The sequence below is a fragment of the Hyla sarda genome, chromosome 13 (assembly GCF_029499605.1).
Source record: "Hyla sarda isolate aHylSar1 chromosome 13, aHylSar1.hap1, whole genome shotgun sequence".
NCBI classification, from domain to species: domain Eukaryota; kingdom Metazoa; phylum Chordata; class Amphibia; order Anura; family Hylidae; genus Hyla; species Hyla sarda.
In genome coordinates, this window is record NC_079201.1 from 20,663,419 (window position 1) to 20,682,504 (window position 19,086).

The window sequence follows — 19,086 nt, forward strand, 5'->3', positions numbered from 1 at the left end:
GGGCAGTGCCTGGTTTCCTCCAGACATGATGCTGCCCCCACCATGATCACTGTAGGGATGGTATTGGGCAGGTGATGGGCAGTGCCTGGTTTCCTCCAGACATGATGCTGTCCCCACCATGATCACTGTAGGGATGGTATTGGGCAGGTGATGGGCAGTGCCTGGTTTCCTCCAGACATGATGCTGCCTCCACCATGATCACTGTAGGGATGGTATTGGGCAGGTGATGGGCAGTGCCTGGTTTCCTCCAGACATGATGCTGTCCCCACCATGATCACTGTATGGATGGTATTGGGCAGGTGATGGGCAGTGCCTGGTTTCCTCCAGACATGATGCTGCCCCCACCATGATCACTGTAGGGATGGTATTGGGCAGGTGATGGGCAGTGCCTGGTTTCCTCCAGACATGATGCTGCCCCCACCATGATCACGGTAGGGATGGTATTGGGCAGGTGATGGGCAGTGCCTGGTTTCCTCCAGACATGATGCTGTCCCCACCATGATCACTGTAGGGATGGTATTGGGCAGGTGATGGGCAGTGTTACATAACCGGACAGCCCCATGCCAGCTCTCTCCATTCTCTAACAACCTGCATCTCTCCAAAGGAGGTAAAACTAAAACGTCCATCCTGCAGCAGTCAGGACATGGTGGGAGCTGTGGTTTTTGCAACAGGTTGGAAAACATTGATACAATGCATGTATGTACGTAGTGCCCCCAATGGATAGAGAACGAAAATGAGAAAGTGAAAGAAGGAATGAGAGAGAGAGAGAGAGAGAGAGAGAGAGAGAGAAGGAGAGAGAATAAAAGTGAAAAGGAGAGAAGGAAAGAAATGTCAACCTGCTGAAGACATTCTGCTCCCTCCCTCCTCTGTCACTTCCCCTTTAAACCACTAAGTTCCCCCAGGCTGTAGATGTCGCTCTACTCCCCAGCTCCATCCATTAGACGCTCTGTCCCTACGTTTCCATCTCGTTGGTTCCACACATTTCCTGGATACAGTCAGAGGAGGGGAACCCCGGAACTGAAGGAAAGTGGACGCCAGGGTGGCCGGTCTATACACACGCCCCGTATGGTGACCTAAGGACGGGTGTGCGGGTCTCCGGGTGTACAGTCGGGGGTCGTCAGCTGTCCCCCCCCACCGACCACGCTGTGTATCTGGCGCCACGTCAGTCTGTGTTTACGTGGACACGTTATCTGAAGCCTGGTCACGTGACTGCTCCTGTGTCCAAAGCAGCCCTGACCAAGAGGGGGCGCCCACTAGCTCAACAACCGCCCCCCTCTACGGACCCTCAGTCACTGCCACTAAATCTCTTGCACCTCCCTATTTGCTCCATTTTTGGGGGATTTATTTTTTAGTTTTTTTTCTGTCAACCCAATTATCCATATTTTTTTCAGCACAGTTTACCCCCCTTGTCGCGTCATTTTGGTTCGTTCCATTTGGATTTGTGTTCTGATTAGCCTTAGTAATCAGATTTTTTATTTATATATATATATATATATATATATATATAATATATATATTTTTTTTATGTAGTTTTTTTTTTTTTTTGTTTATTTGTGGACCCAAAAATATTTTAGTGTAAAATTATTTTCTTTTTTTACCCATCTCTAAATCCACTTACTGCCTTGGAATTTGTGAAATTTTTTTATTTTTTTGATCCGGTTCTCACCCACTTTCGGGTATTCTTGTATTGACTTGGTAGCTGTGATCCGTCCGGACCGGTACTGACCAGGACATTATTGGCGTGTAATAGACTCTCGTGACCATTCCTTGTGATCCGTGTATATGCCGTCTTCTGCCAATCAAAAGCACCGTACAGCGCTACGGAATATGTTGGCGCTTTATAGATAAAGGAGCGTATTTTGTGCATTTGGTTTCGTTTTTTTTCCTATTTTTTTGTTTTAAAGAGCCGGACTAAGATATTTTTGTACATTTTTAATATAAATATATATATTTTGAAATCTTTAATATAAGTAATTTATATATATCTCTAGCTGTTATTTTTGGCGCAGACATGGCGGCTTCCAACTGGGGACTTATCATGAATATAGTGAACAGCATTGTGGGGGTGAGCGTGCTGACCATGCCGTTCTGCTTCAAGCAGGTGAGTTCTTGGGGTTGTGGCGGGGCGATGTGTGTGTGTGTGTATATAGAACAGTGTTTCCCAACCAAGGTGCCTCCAGCTGTTGCAGAACTACAACTCCCAGCATGCCCGGACAGCCAAAGGCTGTCCGGGCATGCTGAGAGTTGTAGTTTTGCAACAGCTGGAGGCACTCTGGTTGGGAAACACAGGCTTTTTGAAGAGTTTGTAATATTGTCATGCCGGAAACAGCGCCTCCCCTGGCCATAAGCTGTACTGCGCTCATTGTATCATGTCAAGTCCCATTGAACAAATCGGAAATCCTGCAAGTGTGAACAGGTCTCTAGGACCGCATCGAAATGCGCCGTCTTCATAGACTGCAAGGCATTTTTCAGAGCATCCCGCTGGAATAATGAACAATTTTTCGGCGGAGTCTGGGGTCCGGAGTATCCGCTGGGGAAATTCCGTAGTGTGAATGGTGCGTTGAGAACAATGGGAGGCTGCTGCACTGGATGTTTCCAAGTATAATCCGTCGTGTGTGCCCTAAGGGTACATTTACACACATACAGTCATGGCCATAAAGGTTGGCTGCCCTTAAATTTTTCAAGAGAATGATGTATTTCTCACAGGAAAGGATTGCAGTAACACATGTTTTGCTATACACATGTTTATTCCCTTTGTGTGTATTGGAACTAAACCAAAAAAGGAGGAAAGAAAGCAAATTGGACATAATGTCACCAAACTCCAAAAATGGTCTGGACAACATTATTGGCACCCTTAACTTAATATTTGGTTGCACACCCTCTGGAAAAAATAACTGAAATCATTCGCCTCCTATAACCATCAATAAGCTTCTTACACCTCTCAGCCGGAATGTTGGACCACTCTTCTTATACAAACTGCTCCAGGTCTCTTATTGGAAGGCGCCTTTTCCCAACACCAATTATAAGATCTCTCCACAGGTGATCAATGGGATTTAGATCTGGACTCATTTCTGGCCACTTCAGAACTCTCCAGCGCTTTGTTGCCATCCATTTCTGGGGGCTTTTTGAGGTATATTGGGGTCATTGGGGGAGATTTATCAAAACCTGTGCAGAGGAAAAGTGGCCTATAGCAACCAATCAAATTGCTTCTTTCATTTTGCAGAGGCCCTGTCAAAATATAAGGGATCTGATCGGTTGCTATGGGCAACTGGTCGATTTTTCCTCTGCACAGGTTTTGATAAATCTCCCCCCTTGTCCTGCTGGAAGACCCAAGATCTCGGACGCAAACCCAGCTTTCTGACACTGGGCTGTACAGTGCGACCCAAAATCCGTTGGTAATCCTCAGATTTCATGATGCCTTGTACACATTCAAGGTACCCAGTGCCAGAGGCAGCAAAACAACCCCAAATCATCATTGAACCTCCACCATATTTCCCTGTAGGTTCTGTGTTCTTTTTTTTTGTTTCGGTAAACAGTAGAATGATGTGCTTTACCAAAAAGCTCTATCTTGGTCTCATCTGTCTACAATACGTTTTCCCAGAAGGATTTTGGCAAAATGTATTCTTGCTTTTTTTATGTCTCTGTGTCAGCAGTGAGGTCCTCCTGGGTCTCCTCCATAGCGTTTCATTTAAATGTTGATGGATAGTTCGCGCTGACACTGATGCTCCCTGAGCCTGCAGGACAGCTTGAATATCTTTGGAACTTGTTTGGGGCTGCTTATCCACCATCCGGACTATCCTGCGTTGACACATATCATCACTTTTTCTCTTCCGTCCACGCCCAGGGAGATTAGCTAGAGTGCCATGGGTTGCAAACTTCTTGATAATGTTGCGCACTGTGGACAAAGGCAAATCTAGATCTCTGGAGATGGACTTGTAACCTTGAGATTGTTGATATTTTTCCACAGTTTTGGTTCTCGGGTCCTCAGACAGTTCTCTTCTCCTCTTTCTGTTGTCCATGCTTAGTGTGGCACACACAGACACACAATGCAAAGACTAAGTGAACTTCTCTCCTTTTTATCTGCTTTCAGGTGTGATTTTTATATTGCCCACAACGGTTACTTGCCCCAGGTGAGTTTAAAGGAGCATCACATGCTTGAAACAATCTTATTTATCCACAATTTTGAAAGGGTGCCAATAATTTTGTCCAGACCATTTTTGGAGTTTGGTGACATTATGTCCAATTAGCTTTTTTTCCTCCCTTTTTTTGGTTTAATTCCAATACACACAAAGGGAATAAACATGTGTATAGCAAAACATGTGTTACTGCAATCCTTTTCTGTGAGAAATACTTGATTTTCAAGAGAAATTTCAGGGGTGCCAACTAGAGATGAGCGAACTTACAGTAAAATCGATTCGTCACGAACTTCTCGGCTCGGCAGTTGATGACTTATCCTGCGTAAATTAGTTCAGCTTTCAGGTGCTCCCGTGGGCTGGAAAAGGTGGATACAGTCCTAGGAGACTCCTTCCTAGGAATGTATCCACCTTTTCCAGCCCACCGGAGCACCTGGAGGCTGAACTAATTTACGCAGGATAAGTCATCAACTGCCGAGCCGAGAAGTTCGTGACGAATCGAATTTACTGTAAGTTCGCTCATCTCTAGTGCCAACATTCACGGCCATGACTGTAGGTGCGGACCCAGGTATGAATGCAGCATTACGCATTGTATGAAATGTTAGCTAATGCCATAACCTTTACCCTGCGGCCACCCTAACCTTCCCTTGTCTTCTTTTGCAGTGCGGCCTCGTGCTGGGCACCCTTCTTCTCATGCTGTGTTGTTGGATGACCCATCAGTCCTGTATGTTCCTTGTGAAAACGGCCAGTATGAGCAAGCGCCGGACGTACGCAGGCCTTGGTAATAATCAACGTCATTCTTTGTACCCACGTTGGGTCGTTTTTGTTCCAGTAGTAAGGACGTATAAGTTAAAACATATTAAAAAATACTTGCTATGGCAAATGCTCAGGTCAGTGTTACTCAACCAGGGTGCCCCCAACTGTGGCAAAACTATAACTCCCAGCATGCCCAGACAGCCTTCGGCTGTCTGGGCATGCTGGGAGTTATAGTTTTGCCACAGCTGGAGGCACCCTGGTTGAGTAACACTGTCTCTGGTGATGGATTCTTCATAAGTGCCCAGACCTGCATGACTCTTCCCCCTCCTCTAAATGGCACTGTCAGCAGTTTTGATTCTGTTTAAAGGGGTACTCTGGTGGAAAATATATATATATATTTTTTTAATCAAATCAAACAGATTTGTAAATTTACTTCTATATAAAAATCTTAATCCTTCCAGTACTTATTAGTTGCTTTATGCTCCACAGGAATTTCCATTCTTTTTTAATTCCTTTTTTGTCTGACCACTGTGCTCTCTGCTGACACCTCTGCCTGTCTAAGGAACTGTCCAGAGCAGTAGCAAATCCCCATAGCAAATCTATGCTGCCTGGGACAGTTCCTGACATGGACAGAGGTGTCAGCAGAGAGCACTGTGGTCAGACAGTAAATAAATTCAAAAACAAAAGAACTTTCTCTGTAGTATACAGCAGCTGATAAGTACTGGAAGGATTAAGATTTTTAAACAGAAGACATTTTCATGTCAGGCATATTCTCCGTTGTGCATACGTACAGGACTACCTGGCGGCAGCCCTGTGTGTTCAATGAGGTTTGGAGGCGGGGCCGTGCATCACAGTCACTCCGCCTTGACCCCGCTTAGGTTCGAGAGCAACCTGGATCCCCTAAAAAAAAATCTAATATAACTGTTATCATTGCACAACAACGACATGACATTCAGCACCAGTGATATCCCCTGACATCAGAAGACACATTGTTGCTTTATGAAGCGGGGATTGATGCCATTGAAAGCTCCATATTTGAGCTTCAAAAGTGACTGCAAATCGGTGTCAGTAGTTCGGGTTTGGCTTATGATTCAAGGCTCTTTATAGCGTCTCTGTCATATCAAAAAAACTTTGCATAACATTTTGATTGGTCGAGGTCTCGGTGCCGAGACCCTTACCGATCAGGAGAACAAGCAGGGAGAAGTGGACGCTTCGGTGCTTCGCTTCCCGTCTCACAGCGATTTCTGTTCTTCGGCCCCATTGACGTATTTTGGGGCCTCGTGACAGAGATCGCTGCCAGCTGGAGAATGAAGTGCTTAAAAGGGTACTCCGCCCCTAGACATCTTATCCCCTATCCAAAGGCTAGGGGATAAGATGTCTGATTGCTGGGGTCCAGCCGCTGGGAACCCCCACGATCTCTCCTGCAGCACCCAACATCATCTGCTGCATGGAGCGCCGTGCCTGATGACAAGTGATGCAGGGGCCGGAGTATTGTGATGTCACGGCCCTGCCCTCTCGTGACATCACACCCTGCCCCCTCAATGCAAGTCTATAGGAGGGGGCGTGGTGGCCGTCACTCCCACTCAGTAGAGATGCGTGGCTTCCCAGCGGCGGGACCAACGCTATCAAACATCTTGTCTTCTATCCTTTGGATAGGAATAAGATGTCTAGGGGCAGAGCACTCCTTTTTAAGTGTGTTTTTTTTTTTTCTTCTCTCTCTCCCTATTCTCGTGGTTGGTGGGGGCCACAGCACTGAGACCGAGACCGATCCAAACTTTTGACATGTCTCTGTGAAATGACAGGAACACTCTATTGCATCAGGCATTGACTTACAGGGTAGCTACCTATACGTGGCAGTAGACAGACACCTTTTATCCCTCTGGAAAATAACTAATTTGCATACCTTTTCCCAGGAAGCATTGCTTGTAAGACTCACTACACCAGCTAGAATTGCCTTGAGCAGGCGTGGCTGTGACGTCACGAGCCTCCGGCACAGAGCAAAGTTCGCTCCGTGCACTGGATGTCTGGGGTGCCGCAGCTGAGATCGTGAGGGTCCCCAGCGGCGGGACCCCCGCGATCGGACATCTTATCCCCTATCCTTTGGATAAGGGATAAGATGTCTAGGGGCGGAGTTAGTGCTGGGCGGTATGACCAAAAATGCATATCGCAGTGTTTTTGTAAGTTATGGTGGTTCCACGGTATTTAACGGTATCCCCCCCCCCCCCCAACCAAACTAATCTGCTTCTCTAAACAACCGGCAATTTAAATGTACGAGTTGCGGGCCGCAGTGCTGGAAACGATTAAGTTGCGAGCCGGAGGCTGTCACCTCAGCTTCTGGTTCGCAACTTAATCGTTTCCAGTGCTGCGGCCCGCAACTTAATCATTTAAAGCACCGGCGGCTCACAGGAGGACGGGGAGAACATATGATTAGTTCCCCCACGTGGGGACAGCCGCTGCGGCTGATAATTCATTAATTCGAGAAGGGGGGGGGGAGGGGCCCAACCAGTATTGCGGTATAGGAAAAATTTACATTGTACAGAAAAAAAAAAAATACCAGTTTTCGATATGAACCGGTATACCAGCCAGGACTAGGTGGAGTACCCCTTTAAATGCATGTCCTATCCTTAATTACACAGAAAACTTTTTTTTTTTTTTTTTTTAAATGAGCACTGTGTAATGTTTTCCTCCACCTGTGGGGGTGCTGCAGGGAAATCAAACATATGCTGCCGGGGTCCCAGTAGAAGAACCTTTTGCGATCATCTTATTGTCAAAGAAGTAACATTTTCTCCAAGGTATAGAACCTATTTAGGAACATAAGACATAACCCGCCCCATGTCTGTCCACCGTCCTATTATTTGGGTTGGCGGGGGGCCTGCAGTACACGCTCTCACACTATCCGGTTGCATTTTAGGAAGGGTTGTATAATTTGGATGTAAGTACATGTGGTTCTGTCCATGGGGCGGCTCAGGTTACCGCTTCATACAAGTCTATGAAATCACAAGGCCGCGAAGTGAAACGTTAATCCGGGGTTGTCACCGTCATCGGAAAGTGCGCCGTGTCCATGGCGATGACATAAAATAAATATTTGTCTGTCATCCTCTGCATTTCTTTACATGACAGGAGCCGGCTCTTAAAGCGACACCACATTCTTACACCGTCCTCTTTGTGTATGTGGAGAATATTATTGTTATATAGGATTTTATGTTGTTTCTTGTATGCTGTGGGTTGGTCCTTTTTTGTATAAGCTTAGGGGTGTGGCCTAACAATTTAGGGGTGTGGTTAGTTGGGCAGGTAATGGCCTTTAAAGGGGTACTCTACTGCCCCAGCATCCAGAACATTTAGTTCCGAACGCTGGGGGTGGGCTGCAGGGGTCGTGATGTCATGGCCACGCCCCCTCAATGCAAGTCTATGGGAGGGGGCGTAGCCCCCTCCCATAGACTTGCATTGAGGGGGGCGTGGTGTGACGTCACAATCCGCACCCATCGTTAGGAAATTAATGTTTTGGACGCTGGGGCAGTGGAGTACCCCTTTAAAGAGGCAGTACTGGATTATATTTTCTTATATTGCAGCACAGGCTATTATTAGAGAATAATGTAGAGGTCCTTGTGTATGCCTTGTGCTTACCCATTGTAGCTGATGTTGCAGGCATGGGTTTTAAGCCATGTCTGATCGCAAATTCATCACTGAAATGACTTAATAACGCTGCCTACTTTTCGCATGAACTTTCTGGCTTGGAGTGTGGTGTTTGATCATTGCACCTGTTCGTCTAATTTGGCTGCTGGTTCTGGAGTTCACCCAGTTAAACCAATTCGAATTGTGGGCTGGTGTCAGTTCACATTACCTGCAGTTTTGATGCCTTTGCTTTATTTCTCAGTTTGAATAAGAAATCAGGCATAAGTGACTTGATCTAGAATTACAATTGAGGTGTTTTACAGCGATTTGAAGTCTTTGGGCTGTGTTCATACAGAAACGGTTTTCATTTTGGCAGTCTCTACTTTTAGATTTTTTTTTTTTTCAAAATTGTGATAAAAATTTTTAACTGTAATTTGCTCAATTGCAGCAAAATAGCACCATGTTTTGCAACGATTTGGGGAAAATCATAGCAGAAAACAGAAAAATGGCAGGAAGAAACGCAATGGGGGAGATTTATCAAAACCTGTCTAGAGGTAAAGTTGTCTTGTTGCCCATAGCAACCAATCAGATCCGTTCTTTCATTTCTGAAATGACCTCTGAAAAATGAAAGAAGCGATCTGATTGGTTACTATGGGCAACAAGACAACTTTTCCTCTGGACAGGTTTTGCTAAACCTCCCCCAAATGTGACCTCAGGGAAGGGGTATAACTACGATATGTCCCGACCCCATAGAGAGAGAGAGAGAGAGAGAGAGAGATGGGGAGGGGGGGGGGGGGGAGATGTATATCTACTTTATATCCTGATCCCATAGAGATAGCAGCAGTATACAGAGAGAGCTGGAGGAGAAGTGTATAACTCCTATATATCCTGGGCCTATAGAGATTTAAGCAGCAGTATACAGAGAGAGCTGGAGGGAGATGTATAACTACTGTATATCCTGATCCCATAGAGATAGCAGCAGTATACAGATAGAGCTGGAGGAGAAGTGTATAACTACTATATATCCTGGGCCTATAGAGATAGAAGCAGCAGTATACAGAGAGAGCTGGAGGAGAAGTGTATAACTACTATATATCCTGGGCCTATAGAGATAGAAGCAGCAGTATACAGAGAGAGCTGGAGGAGAAGTGTATAACTACTATATATCCTGGGCCTATAGAGATAGAAGCAGCAGTATACAGAGAGAGCTGGAGGAGAAGTGTATAACTACTATATATCCTGGGCCTATAGAGATAGAAGCAGCAGTATACAGAGAGAGCTGGAGGGAGATGTATAACTACTGTATATCCTGATCCCATAGAAGTAGCAGCAGATGGAGGGGATGTGATTAACTACAAAATGTCCTGATCCCATAGAGATAGCAGCAGCATTATACAGATCTTGGTGGGAAGGGATCTAAGAGGTAGTAGGAGGGATCTGGTAAGTGATTGTCATCCTGTTTTTCACAGGAGTTCAGCTGACCCACGACTGACATCCTGTTCTGACACTTTAAACACTGCATACGGAAGTCAGACTGGTGATCACATGACCAAGTTATTTACAGGGGTTCTCCGGGGAACTAAACTCGTAGCTCATCCTTATCCTCTCACCAACCTATGTATTTGTCTAAATATAATTCATTAGCTATATACAGCAGTCTTTTAGCTGTCACTTACATGCAGGGAGAGAGAGAAATACATAATTCTCAAATCCACCGTGTCTTGGTGTAAACCCCTCACTGAGACCTAGCGCCCACCCTTCAGGACAACACCCCGTGATGATTCCTGTCTGGTCTAGAGCTCCTGCTTCACTACCACACCTTCTCTTCCCTTCCCCTCCCTGTGTGCGATTCTCAGTCTCCTCAGCACATAATGCTGCTATTTTCCTCTGTAGATCTTATCACCGACTGCTGCTATTCAGAGCACAGCCTGATTTATTGCTGGAGGAAGGGTAGTCTGAAAGAAAAGACCTGTACAGTGTGTGTGAGCATGTACACAGATAGTGAAAGCAATTGGCTGGCAGCCATTACACAGAACTGCACTGACTGCTGGGAGTTGTAGTCTGTGTTGCAAGCAAGAAAACCGATTTAGGCAACATCAGGGGCCAAATACACATGGATAACTACAGGGGACACAGAACAGGTAGGCATTGTGGTGTCTTTGGGGCATTTTTATTTTTCTTAAAGGGGTATTCCAGGAAAAAACTTTTTTTTTTATATCAGCTGGCTCCAGAAAGTTAAACAGATTTGTAAATTACTTCTATTAAAAAATCTTAATCCTTCCAATAATTATCAGCTTCTGAAGTGGAGTTGTTGTTTTCTGTCTGGCAACAGTGCTCTCTGCTGACATCTCTGCTTGTCTCGGGAACTGCACAGAGTAGAAGAGGTTTGCTATTGGGATTTGCTTCTAAACTGGGCGCTTCCAGAGACAGGTGTCATCAGAGAGCACTTAGACAGAAAAGAACAACTCAACTTCAGCAGCTCATAAGTACTGAAAGGATTAAGATTTTTTTTTATAGAAGTAATTTACAAATTTGTTTAACTTTCTGGAGCCAGTTGATAGATATATATATATAAAAAAAGTTTTTCCCTGGAATACCCCTTTAACTTCCCCGGAGTACCCCTTTTAAACGAAACATATTGATGCAGCTGTGCCAGAATAAAACAAATAGCGCTGTAGGAATAGTAAAAGGAGTGCTTCTTAAACTCTTGCCCATAGCATGCCCTAAATGTCCAGACATGTGTCATGTGATGCTTCTAAACCAAAAGCATGGTCATTTGACAAGTATTTGCATTGGCAGCAGAAAGAAGTTCTAGTTTTGCAACAGCTGTAAGTCCACCATTTGGAGACCACTGGTCTAGACTGTCTAGATTTGTTAGAATTTTTAGGTTTGTACAGGTTTTCATTGCCGTTCACTGACAGTAAACAGAGATCTTGAGAATCGTGAGATATGGTCACACAAAGGATATTGGGAAGCTGACGAAACCACTTTAGCTCAGGTTGGAGCTTATATTTTACATTATACCTGATTGTTATATGTAGACTGGGGATGTCTACCATACGACCTATTTCAAGAAAAACGAAAAATAACAGCGCTGATTGTAACAACCAATGGGATTGCAGCTTTCATGAGAATAAAATAACAAGATCTGATTGGCTGGCATCACTGTATGTATTACCTGCATGGGTTTTTATGATGGTTCTCATTCTTCTTTTCTGCAGCCTTTCATGCCTATGGTAAGGCGGGGAAAATGTTGGTGGAGACCAGGTAAGAGTCGTTCGGGCAGATTGAGTTATTGTATTACTTTCTATCAATTGTTTAGTTGCTTTGCTGTTGGGACCTCTGACAATTAGCTGTTGAGAAATGTTTATTTTCCCTATAGCGCCACCACAGGGGAAATTAAGCATTGCACAGCAAGTCTACTGTACATACTGTCCCTTACCACAAAACACTTCAGCACTCCACATGCCTTATGTTAAAGGGGTATTCTGGGTTTATACATCTTATCACCTATCCAAAGGATAGGAGATAAGATGTATGATCGCAGGAGTCACGCCACTGGGGACCCCCGCGATCTCGATGCAGCCCCCGGCATTCTGTGCCAGCCTTTTGATAGGAGATAAGATGTATAAACTCGGAATACCCCTTTAAGGTTTAAAGGAGTATTCCAGGAAATAAATATAATTTTTATCAACCGGCTCCAGAAAGTTAAGCAGATTTGTAAAATTATTCTATAAAAAAATCTTAACCCTTCCAATAGTTATCAGCTGCTGAAGTCGAGAAGTTCTTTTCTGTGCTCTCTGCTGACAACTCTGTCTCAGGAACTGTCCTGAGCATAAGAGGTTTGCTATGGGGATTCGCTCCTACTCTGGACAGTTCCCGAGACACGTGTCATCAGAGAGCACTTAGACAGAAAAGAACAACTCAACTTCAGCAGCTCATAAGTACTGAAAGGATTAAGATGTTTTTTTTATAGAAATAATTTACAAATCTTTTTAACTTTCTGGAGCCAGTTGAGATAGCTAGAGATATATATATATATCTCTGTGTTTTTTTTTAACTTTTTGTTAGTGTTTTTCCTGAGCCGTCCCCGCTTTATTCCTCTCACTGTCCTTTGTTGTTCACAGTATGATTGGACTCATGTTGGGGACCTGTATCGCTTTCTATGTTGTGATTGGAGACCTTGGTTCCTCCTTCTTCGCCCGGTTGCTTGGACTGCAGGTACATTAAGTTGGAGCTATCAAATAAATGCTAAGGACTATGCCAAGTTTTGTCCTGCAGGATATGTTTAAAATTCCCGGGGAATCTTGTGGCCCACGACTTACCCCCCCAAAAAAATTCCAAAGTCCAAAATAGCGTATATTTGGTAACTTTTTTATACCATAAAAAAAGAATAAAAAGCGATCCAAAAATCCGATCGAAACAAAAAATGGTACCGATTAAAACTTCAGATCACGGTGCAAAAAAATTAGCCCTCATACCGCACCTTATACGGAAAAATAAAAGTTATAGCGGACAATTTTAAATGTATTAATTTTCGATCATGTAGTTATGATTTTTTTCAAAAGTTTTTTCCAAAAGTACAACAAAATCAAGCCTATATAAGTAGGGTATCATTTTAATCGTATGAACCTACAGAATAGAGAGAGTGTGTCATTTTTTACCGAAAAATGGTCTACGTAGAAACGGAAGCCCCCCAAAATTTACAAAATTTTATTTTTTCTTCAATTTTGTCTCACAATGATTTTATTTCCCGTTTTACCATAGATTTTTGGGGTGAAATGACTGATGTCACTGCAAAGTAGAATTGGTGGCGCAAATAATAAGCATCATATGGATTTTTAGGTGCAAAATTGAAAGGGTTATGATTTTTTAAAGGTGATGAGGAAAAAACGAAAGTGCAAAAAAACTGAAAATAAGCTTGGTCCTTAAGGGGTTAAATAGGTTGATGAGAGGGAAAGGATGGGCTAGGGGTTTAGTTCCCTGGAGTACCCCTTTAAGGATTGCCCGGGAGTTATAAACCTACATTATGCCACTGGACATCATGACAGGTACTCTTTAAATGAATGGTTACCATAAATACAAGCTGTATCTTACCTGGTTACATCTTATAAGAATTGCCTTTTTGTTTCTCCAAGTGTCAAGGAGGTGGAGCTTAGCTGGCATGGCTCTTTGCTCACCGTCACCTCGCAACCACTTCTTCACTGACCTACAGATCTCTGTGCATCAATGAAGGAGGTGCTGAAAGTTGATGGAACCAAATACAGCTGACAAATCTTTAAAGGGGTACTCCGGTGGAAAACTTTTTTTTTTTTTTTTGTAATCAACTGGTGCCAGAAAGTTAAACAGATTTGTAAATTACTTCTATTGAAAAATCTTGATCCTTCCAGTACTTATTAGCTGCTGAATACTACAGAGGAAATTCTTTTCTATTTGGAACACAGAGCTCTCTGCTGACATCATGACCACAGTGCTCTCTGCTGACATCTCTGTCCATTTTAAGAACTGTTCAGAGTAGCAGAAAATTCCCAAATGCTGCTCTGAATGGACAGAGATGTCAGCAGAGAGCTTTGTGCTCGTGATGTCAGCAGAGAGCTCTGTGTTCCAAAAAGAAAATAATTTCCTCTGTAGTATTCGGCAGCTAATAAGTACTGGAAGGATTAAGATTTTTTTAATAGAAGTAATTTACAAATCTGTTTAACTTTCTGGCACCAGTTGATTTAAAAAAAATCCCCTTTTTAAAGCAGTGATCTCCAAACTGTGACCCTGTAGCTGTTGCAAAACTACAACTCCCAGCATGCCCAGACAGCCAACGGCTGTCTGGGCATGCTGGGAGTTGTAGTTTTGCAACAGCTGGAGAGCACTGCTTTAAAGTACTATGGCGGCCAAAAGTTGGGTTTGAATATTCAAGGTTACTATATTAATTAATAAAAATTTTTAATATTTTGCGTCTTTTTTGCGTCTTCTTCTCCAGTTGACAGAAGGTTTCCGCATCTTCCTTTTGTGTGCGGTTTCGTTGTGCATCGTCCTCCCCCTCAGCCTGCAACGCAACATGATGGCCTCTATCCAGTCGTTTAGTGCCATGGCGCTTATGTTTTACACCGTTTTTATGTTTGTGGTAAGTGTTGGACCCCCATAGGAATGTACCTACTATATCTAATGCCGCATATGTACATGATTCGGTATAATATTACTATTTGTTTCCTTTTTTAATTTGCAAATATTTTCTGTATTTACCTTGCCATTAATTGGGGGGGGAGGTACTCAAAATATTTTATATTGGCGCAAGGAACAACAGAACTAAATGTAAAAAAGTCATAGGTTAAAAAAAAAAAAAAAAAAAAAATGTATCCCCTATCCGCAAAGTGATCGGGAGGGTTTGACCGACTGGACCCCCCCCCCCCCCCCCCCGCGTTCTCCCGTACAGTACCCCGACTCTGTTTAAAGGAAATATGAAGTAAAATAAACTTATCCCCATCCAAAAGTCTCTGATTGCGTTGGGGGGGGTTCCGAACGCTGGGACCCCGCACAATCTCCTGCACAGGGCCCCGGCTCTGCCACGGCTCTCCAGTGCAGAAAGAGTGCCAGCCGCAGCATGACGCCGCAGCCGACACTCCTCCTGCATGTATCTGTATGGTAGAGGTGGGGATGCAATGTTTGTGCCTCTCCCATAGAGCTGTATTGGGGGGGGGGGCATGTCCAGTGAGTTCGACGACACGCGCATTAGCCGGCGCACAGCGTGGCAATGCCGGGGGCCCTGTTCGGGAGATCCCTTCCTTCATCTCTATGGGACAGACAGAGACACAGCATTCCCATTGAGATGAATGAAGGGGGTGTCTTTCGACCAGTTTCCATCCTGGTTGGCAAACGTCTGAGATCACGGGGGGTCCCAGTGGTCGGACCATCTCCCCACGATCAGACACTTTTATCCCCTATTCTGTGGATAGGGGAAACATTATTATTATTATTATTATTAGAATTTTTTTTAATGTAAATTATTATATATATTTTTTTTTTACTGAACATTTTTTTAATGCACTATAATTACTATACGTTCAGCATTTTTTATTAAGTATCGTATACTTTTAAATGGAGTCAAGTTTTGTATACCAGAATACCCCTGTATCCAGCCTTGTTCAGAGTAGATGATCTGATCTCCAGGGTTCAAACCATTAAAGGGGTACTCCGGTGGAAAACTTTTTTTAATTTTTATAAATGAACTGGTGCCAGAAAGTTAAACAGACTTATCAATTACTTCTATTAAAAAAAAAATGTATCCTTCCAGTACGTATTAGCAGCTGTATGCTACAGAGGAAATTCTTTTCTTTCTGAATTTCTTTTTTGTCTTGTCCACAGTGCTCTCTGCTGACACCTGATGCCCGTATCAGGAACTGTCCAGAGCAGGAGAAAATCCCCATAGCAAACCTATGCTGCTCCGGACAGTTCCTGACACGGACAGAGGTGTCAGCAGAGAGCACTGTGGACAATACAAAAAAGAAATTCAAAAAGCAAAGAATTTCCTTTATAGCATACAGCTACTAGTAAGTACTGGAAGGATAAATATTTTTTTTTAATAGAAGTCATTTACAAATCTGTTTAACTTTCTGGCACCAGTTCATAAAAAAAAAAATAATTAAAAATAAATTTAAAAAAAATGTTTTCCACCGGAGTACCCCCTTTAAGCTTGTGAGAAGTCCGAAACCACGTTGGATAATGTAAGAGGTACAAATAAAATCAATGTCGAAAGTTGACATGATAAAAAAATAAATAAATAATTCAAGGTTTATTTAATTTGCAACGTCCCATATCAGAACAAATAATTTTGAGGCTAAATATAGATACTCTGTGTTTGTCAGGAGCCTAATGTGGTGGCAGATGTTCCCGTTCACCTGTGGTTAGTGACCGGACAGTGTACGGGGGACAGCGGGAGGCAAACAATACAGATACAGAGTGTCCACATGGAGTATTTGGGCTGACGAGGCTTTATAGTTATAATGGGGGGCTGTGTAATGTGCCGGCTGGAATAGACTTCTGGGAGGAGCATTGTCTGTCCGCTTCAGCCAGTGACCATATCTGGGAACACGTATCAATGGGAATAAGATCAGAGGTTGCAGTGTGTCTCCAGCTGTTGCAAAACTACAACTCCCAGCATGCCCGGACAGCCGAAGGCTGTCCGGGCATGCTGGGAGTTGTAGTTTTGCAACAGCTGGGAGCACCCTGGTTGGGAAACACTGCTTTAGATGGATGACCGGCACAGTTTTTGCAATATATGGGTGTGAGGATAAGGATTAAAGGGGTACTCAAGTGGAAAACTTGGTTATTATTTATTTATTTTTTTTCTTAAATAAACTAAATCAGATTTGTAAATGACTTCTATAAAAAAAAATTAATCGTTTTAGTACTTATTAGCAGCTTTATGCTACAGAGGAAATTTTATTCTTTTTGAATATTTTTTATTTTAATTTTTTTGTTTGTCTTGTCCACAGTGCTCTCTGCTGACACCTCTGTCCGTGTCAGGAACTGTCCAGAGCAGCATAGGTTTGCTATGGGGATTTTCTCCTGCTCTGGACAGTTCCTGATACGGCCATCAGAAACTGTGTGGACAAGACAAAAAAGAAATTTAAAAAGAGAAGAATTTCCTCTGTAGCATACAGCTGCTAATAAGTACTGGGAGGATTAAGATTTTTTGGAATAGAAGTAATGTACAAATCTGTGTAACTTTCTGACACCGGTTGATTTAAAAACATTTTTTTTTCCACCGGAGTACTCCTTTTTAAAGGGGGTTCTATTAACTAGAGCTGATTTCTTCCAAAAAACAGCACCACCTCTATCCTCAGGTTGTGTGTGGTATTACAACTTGTCTCCTTTCACTTTAATGGAATTGAGCTGCAATACCATATACAACCTGAGGACAAGGGTGGCGCTGTTTTTTTGGGGGGGAAAATGCTCTGGTTTTCTATTTATCTCTGGTCTTTTATCTCCTAGTACCATGTTTCCCTTTCTGGTTGCCTCCAGTGGTTGCAAAACTTCAACTCCCAGCATGCCCGGAGAGCCGAAGGCTGTCTGGGCATGCTGGGAGTTGTAGTTTTGCAACAGCTGGAGGCACCCTGGTTGGGAAACACTGCTATAGATGGATGACAGGCACAGTTTGAGCAATAGATGGGTGTGAGGATGAGGGTTAAAGGAGTAGTCCAGTCGTGAAAAACGTATCCCCTATCCTAAGAATAGGAGATAAGCTTCAGATCGTGGGGGGTCCAACTGGAGGGACCCCCGCGACCTCCCGTACAGGGTGCCGACAGCCCGCGGGAAGGGGACATGTCGACCACCGCACAAAGCGACGGCTGACACTCCCCCTCAAACAACTCTATGGCAGAGCCGGAGCGCTGTATTGAGGGGGCATGTCGGCCGCCGCTTTATTCGGTGGTCGACACACATTATCGGGCCGGAGAGCCAGTGCCCCGTAGGAGAGATCGCGGGGGTCCCAGCAATCGGCACCCCCCCCCCCCCCCCCCCCCCGGTATCTGAAACTTATCTCCTATCCTTAGGATAGGGGATAAGTTTTTCAGGACTGGATATCTCCTTTTAAAGGGGGTTTTATCAACTAGAGCTGATTTCTTCCAAAAAACAGCACCAACCCTGTCCTCAGGTTGTGAGTGGTATTACAACTTGTCTCCATTCACTTTAATGGAATTGAGCTGGAATACCATATACAACCTGAGGACAAGGGTGGTGCTGTTTTTTGGGGGAAAAAATTGGTTTTCTGTTTCTTGGCAAAGCTTCATACTTCTCTATCCTTCCAGGGTGGTCTTTTATCTCCTTGTACCATGTTTCCCTTTCTGGATACCTCCAGCGGTTGCAAAACTACAACTCCCAGCTTGCCCGGACAGCCTTCGGCTGTCCGGGCATGCTGGGAGTTGTAGTTTTGCAACAGCTGGAGGCACCCTGTTTGGGTAAGAGTGCCCTAGTATAATACCTGGAACACGTTTGTTTGGTAATTTACAGTAAGGGGGATACATTATCCTGATGTAACTCCATAGCTTTATTTTCTTCTGCACACAGATAGTGCTGTCCTCTTTCAAGCATGGCCTATTCGGGGGTCAGTGGATGAACGAGGTCAGTTATGTCCGCTTTGAGGGCGTCTTCCGTTGCATACCGATTTTTGGCATGTCCTTTGCCTGCCAGTCGTAAGTATCTCCAGCTTTTGTTTTTTGTTTCCCTGCCTCTGACAATACAAACCTACACCCGGCCTCTGGTTCAGTCACATGGGACATGTGCTTGGTCACATGACACATGCAGATCATGTGACTGGTGTCATGTTTAGATGTCGGCAATGGTCTGTTGGAGAATTTTGTAGAGACAAGCTTTCGGGATTCCTCCCTTTTATCCATAAAGGGAGGAATCCCGAAAGCTCCCACTAAGCACTCCGCAGGCATTCTGGGTAGGGGAATATGCAAATCAGCTCATTACATCACCTTTTCAGGCAATGTTCCCTGGTATCAGCTTAGCTCCAGTTACGGAATATGAAAAGCTAATCGGGATTAATGCCAAGCCAGAACACTCTCTCCAGAAGGAAAGAGCACCCATG

The 19,086-nt window shown here is 44.0% G+C and overlaps 1 protein-coding gene across 6 annotated transcripts in view; it reads left to right on the plus strand.

The window, feature by feature from the left end:
- Positions 1-19,086, plus strand: part of SLC38A10 (solute carrier family 38 member 10) — an 80,466-nt gene that overhangs the window by 13,843 nt on the left and 47,537 nt on the right. For 3 of the 6 annotated variants that reach the window (XM_056549720.1, XM_056549724.1, XM_056549723.1), the window contains exons 1-6: positions 1,552-2,101; positions 4,797-4,914; positions 11,723-11,768; positions 12,629-12,722; positions 14,476-14,619; positions 18,561-18,685. In XM_056549720.1, coding sequence (XP_056405695.1) covers positions 2,012-2,101; positions 4,797-4,914; positions 11,723-11,768; positions 12,629-12,722; positions 14,476-14,619; positions 18,561-18,685 — 617 coding nt within the window. In that variant the 5' untranslated portion in view covers positions 1,552-2,011. Of the gene's footprint in view, positions 1-1,045; positions 1,064-1,551; positions 2,102-4,796; positions 4,915-11,722; positions 11,769-12,628; positions 12,723-14,475; positions 14,620-18,560; positions 18,686-19,086 lie in introns of those variants that run through there. The other 3 variants (XM_056549722.1, XM_056549721.1, XM_056549725.1) reach the window with 3 other exon arrangements.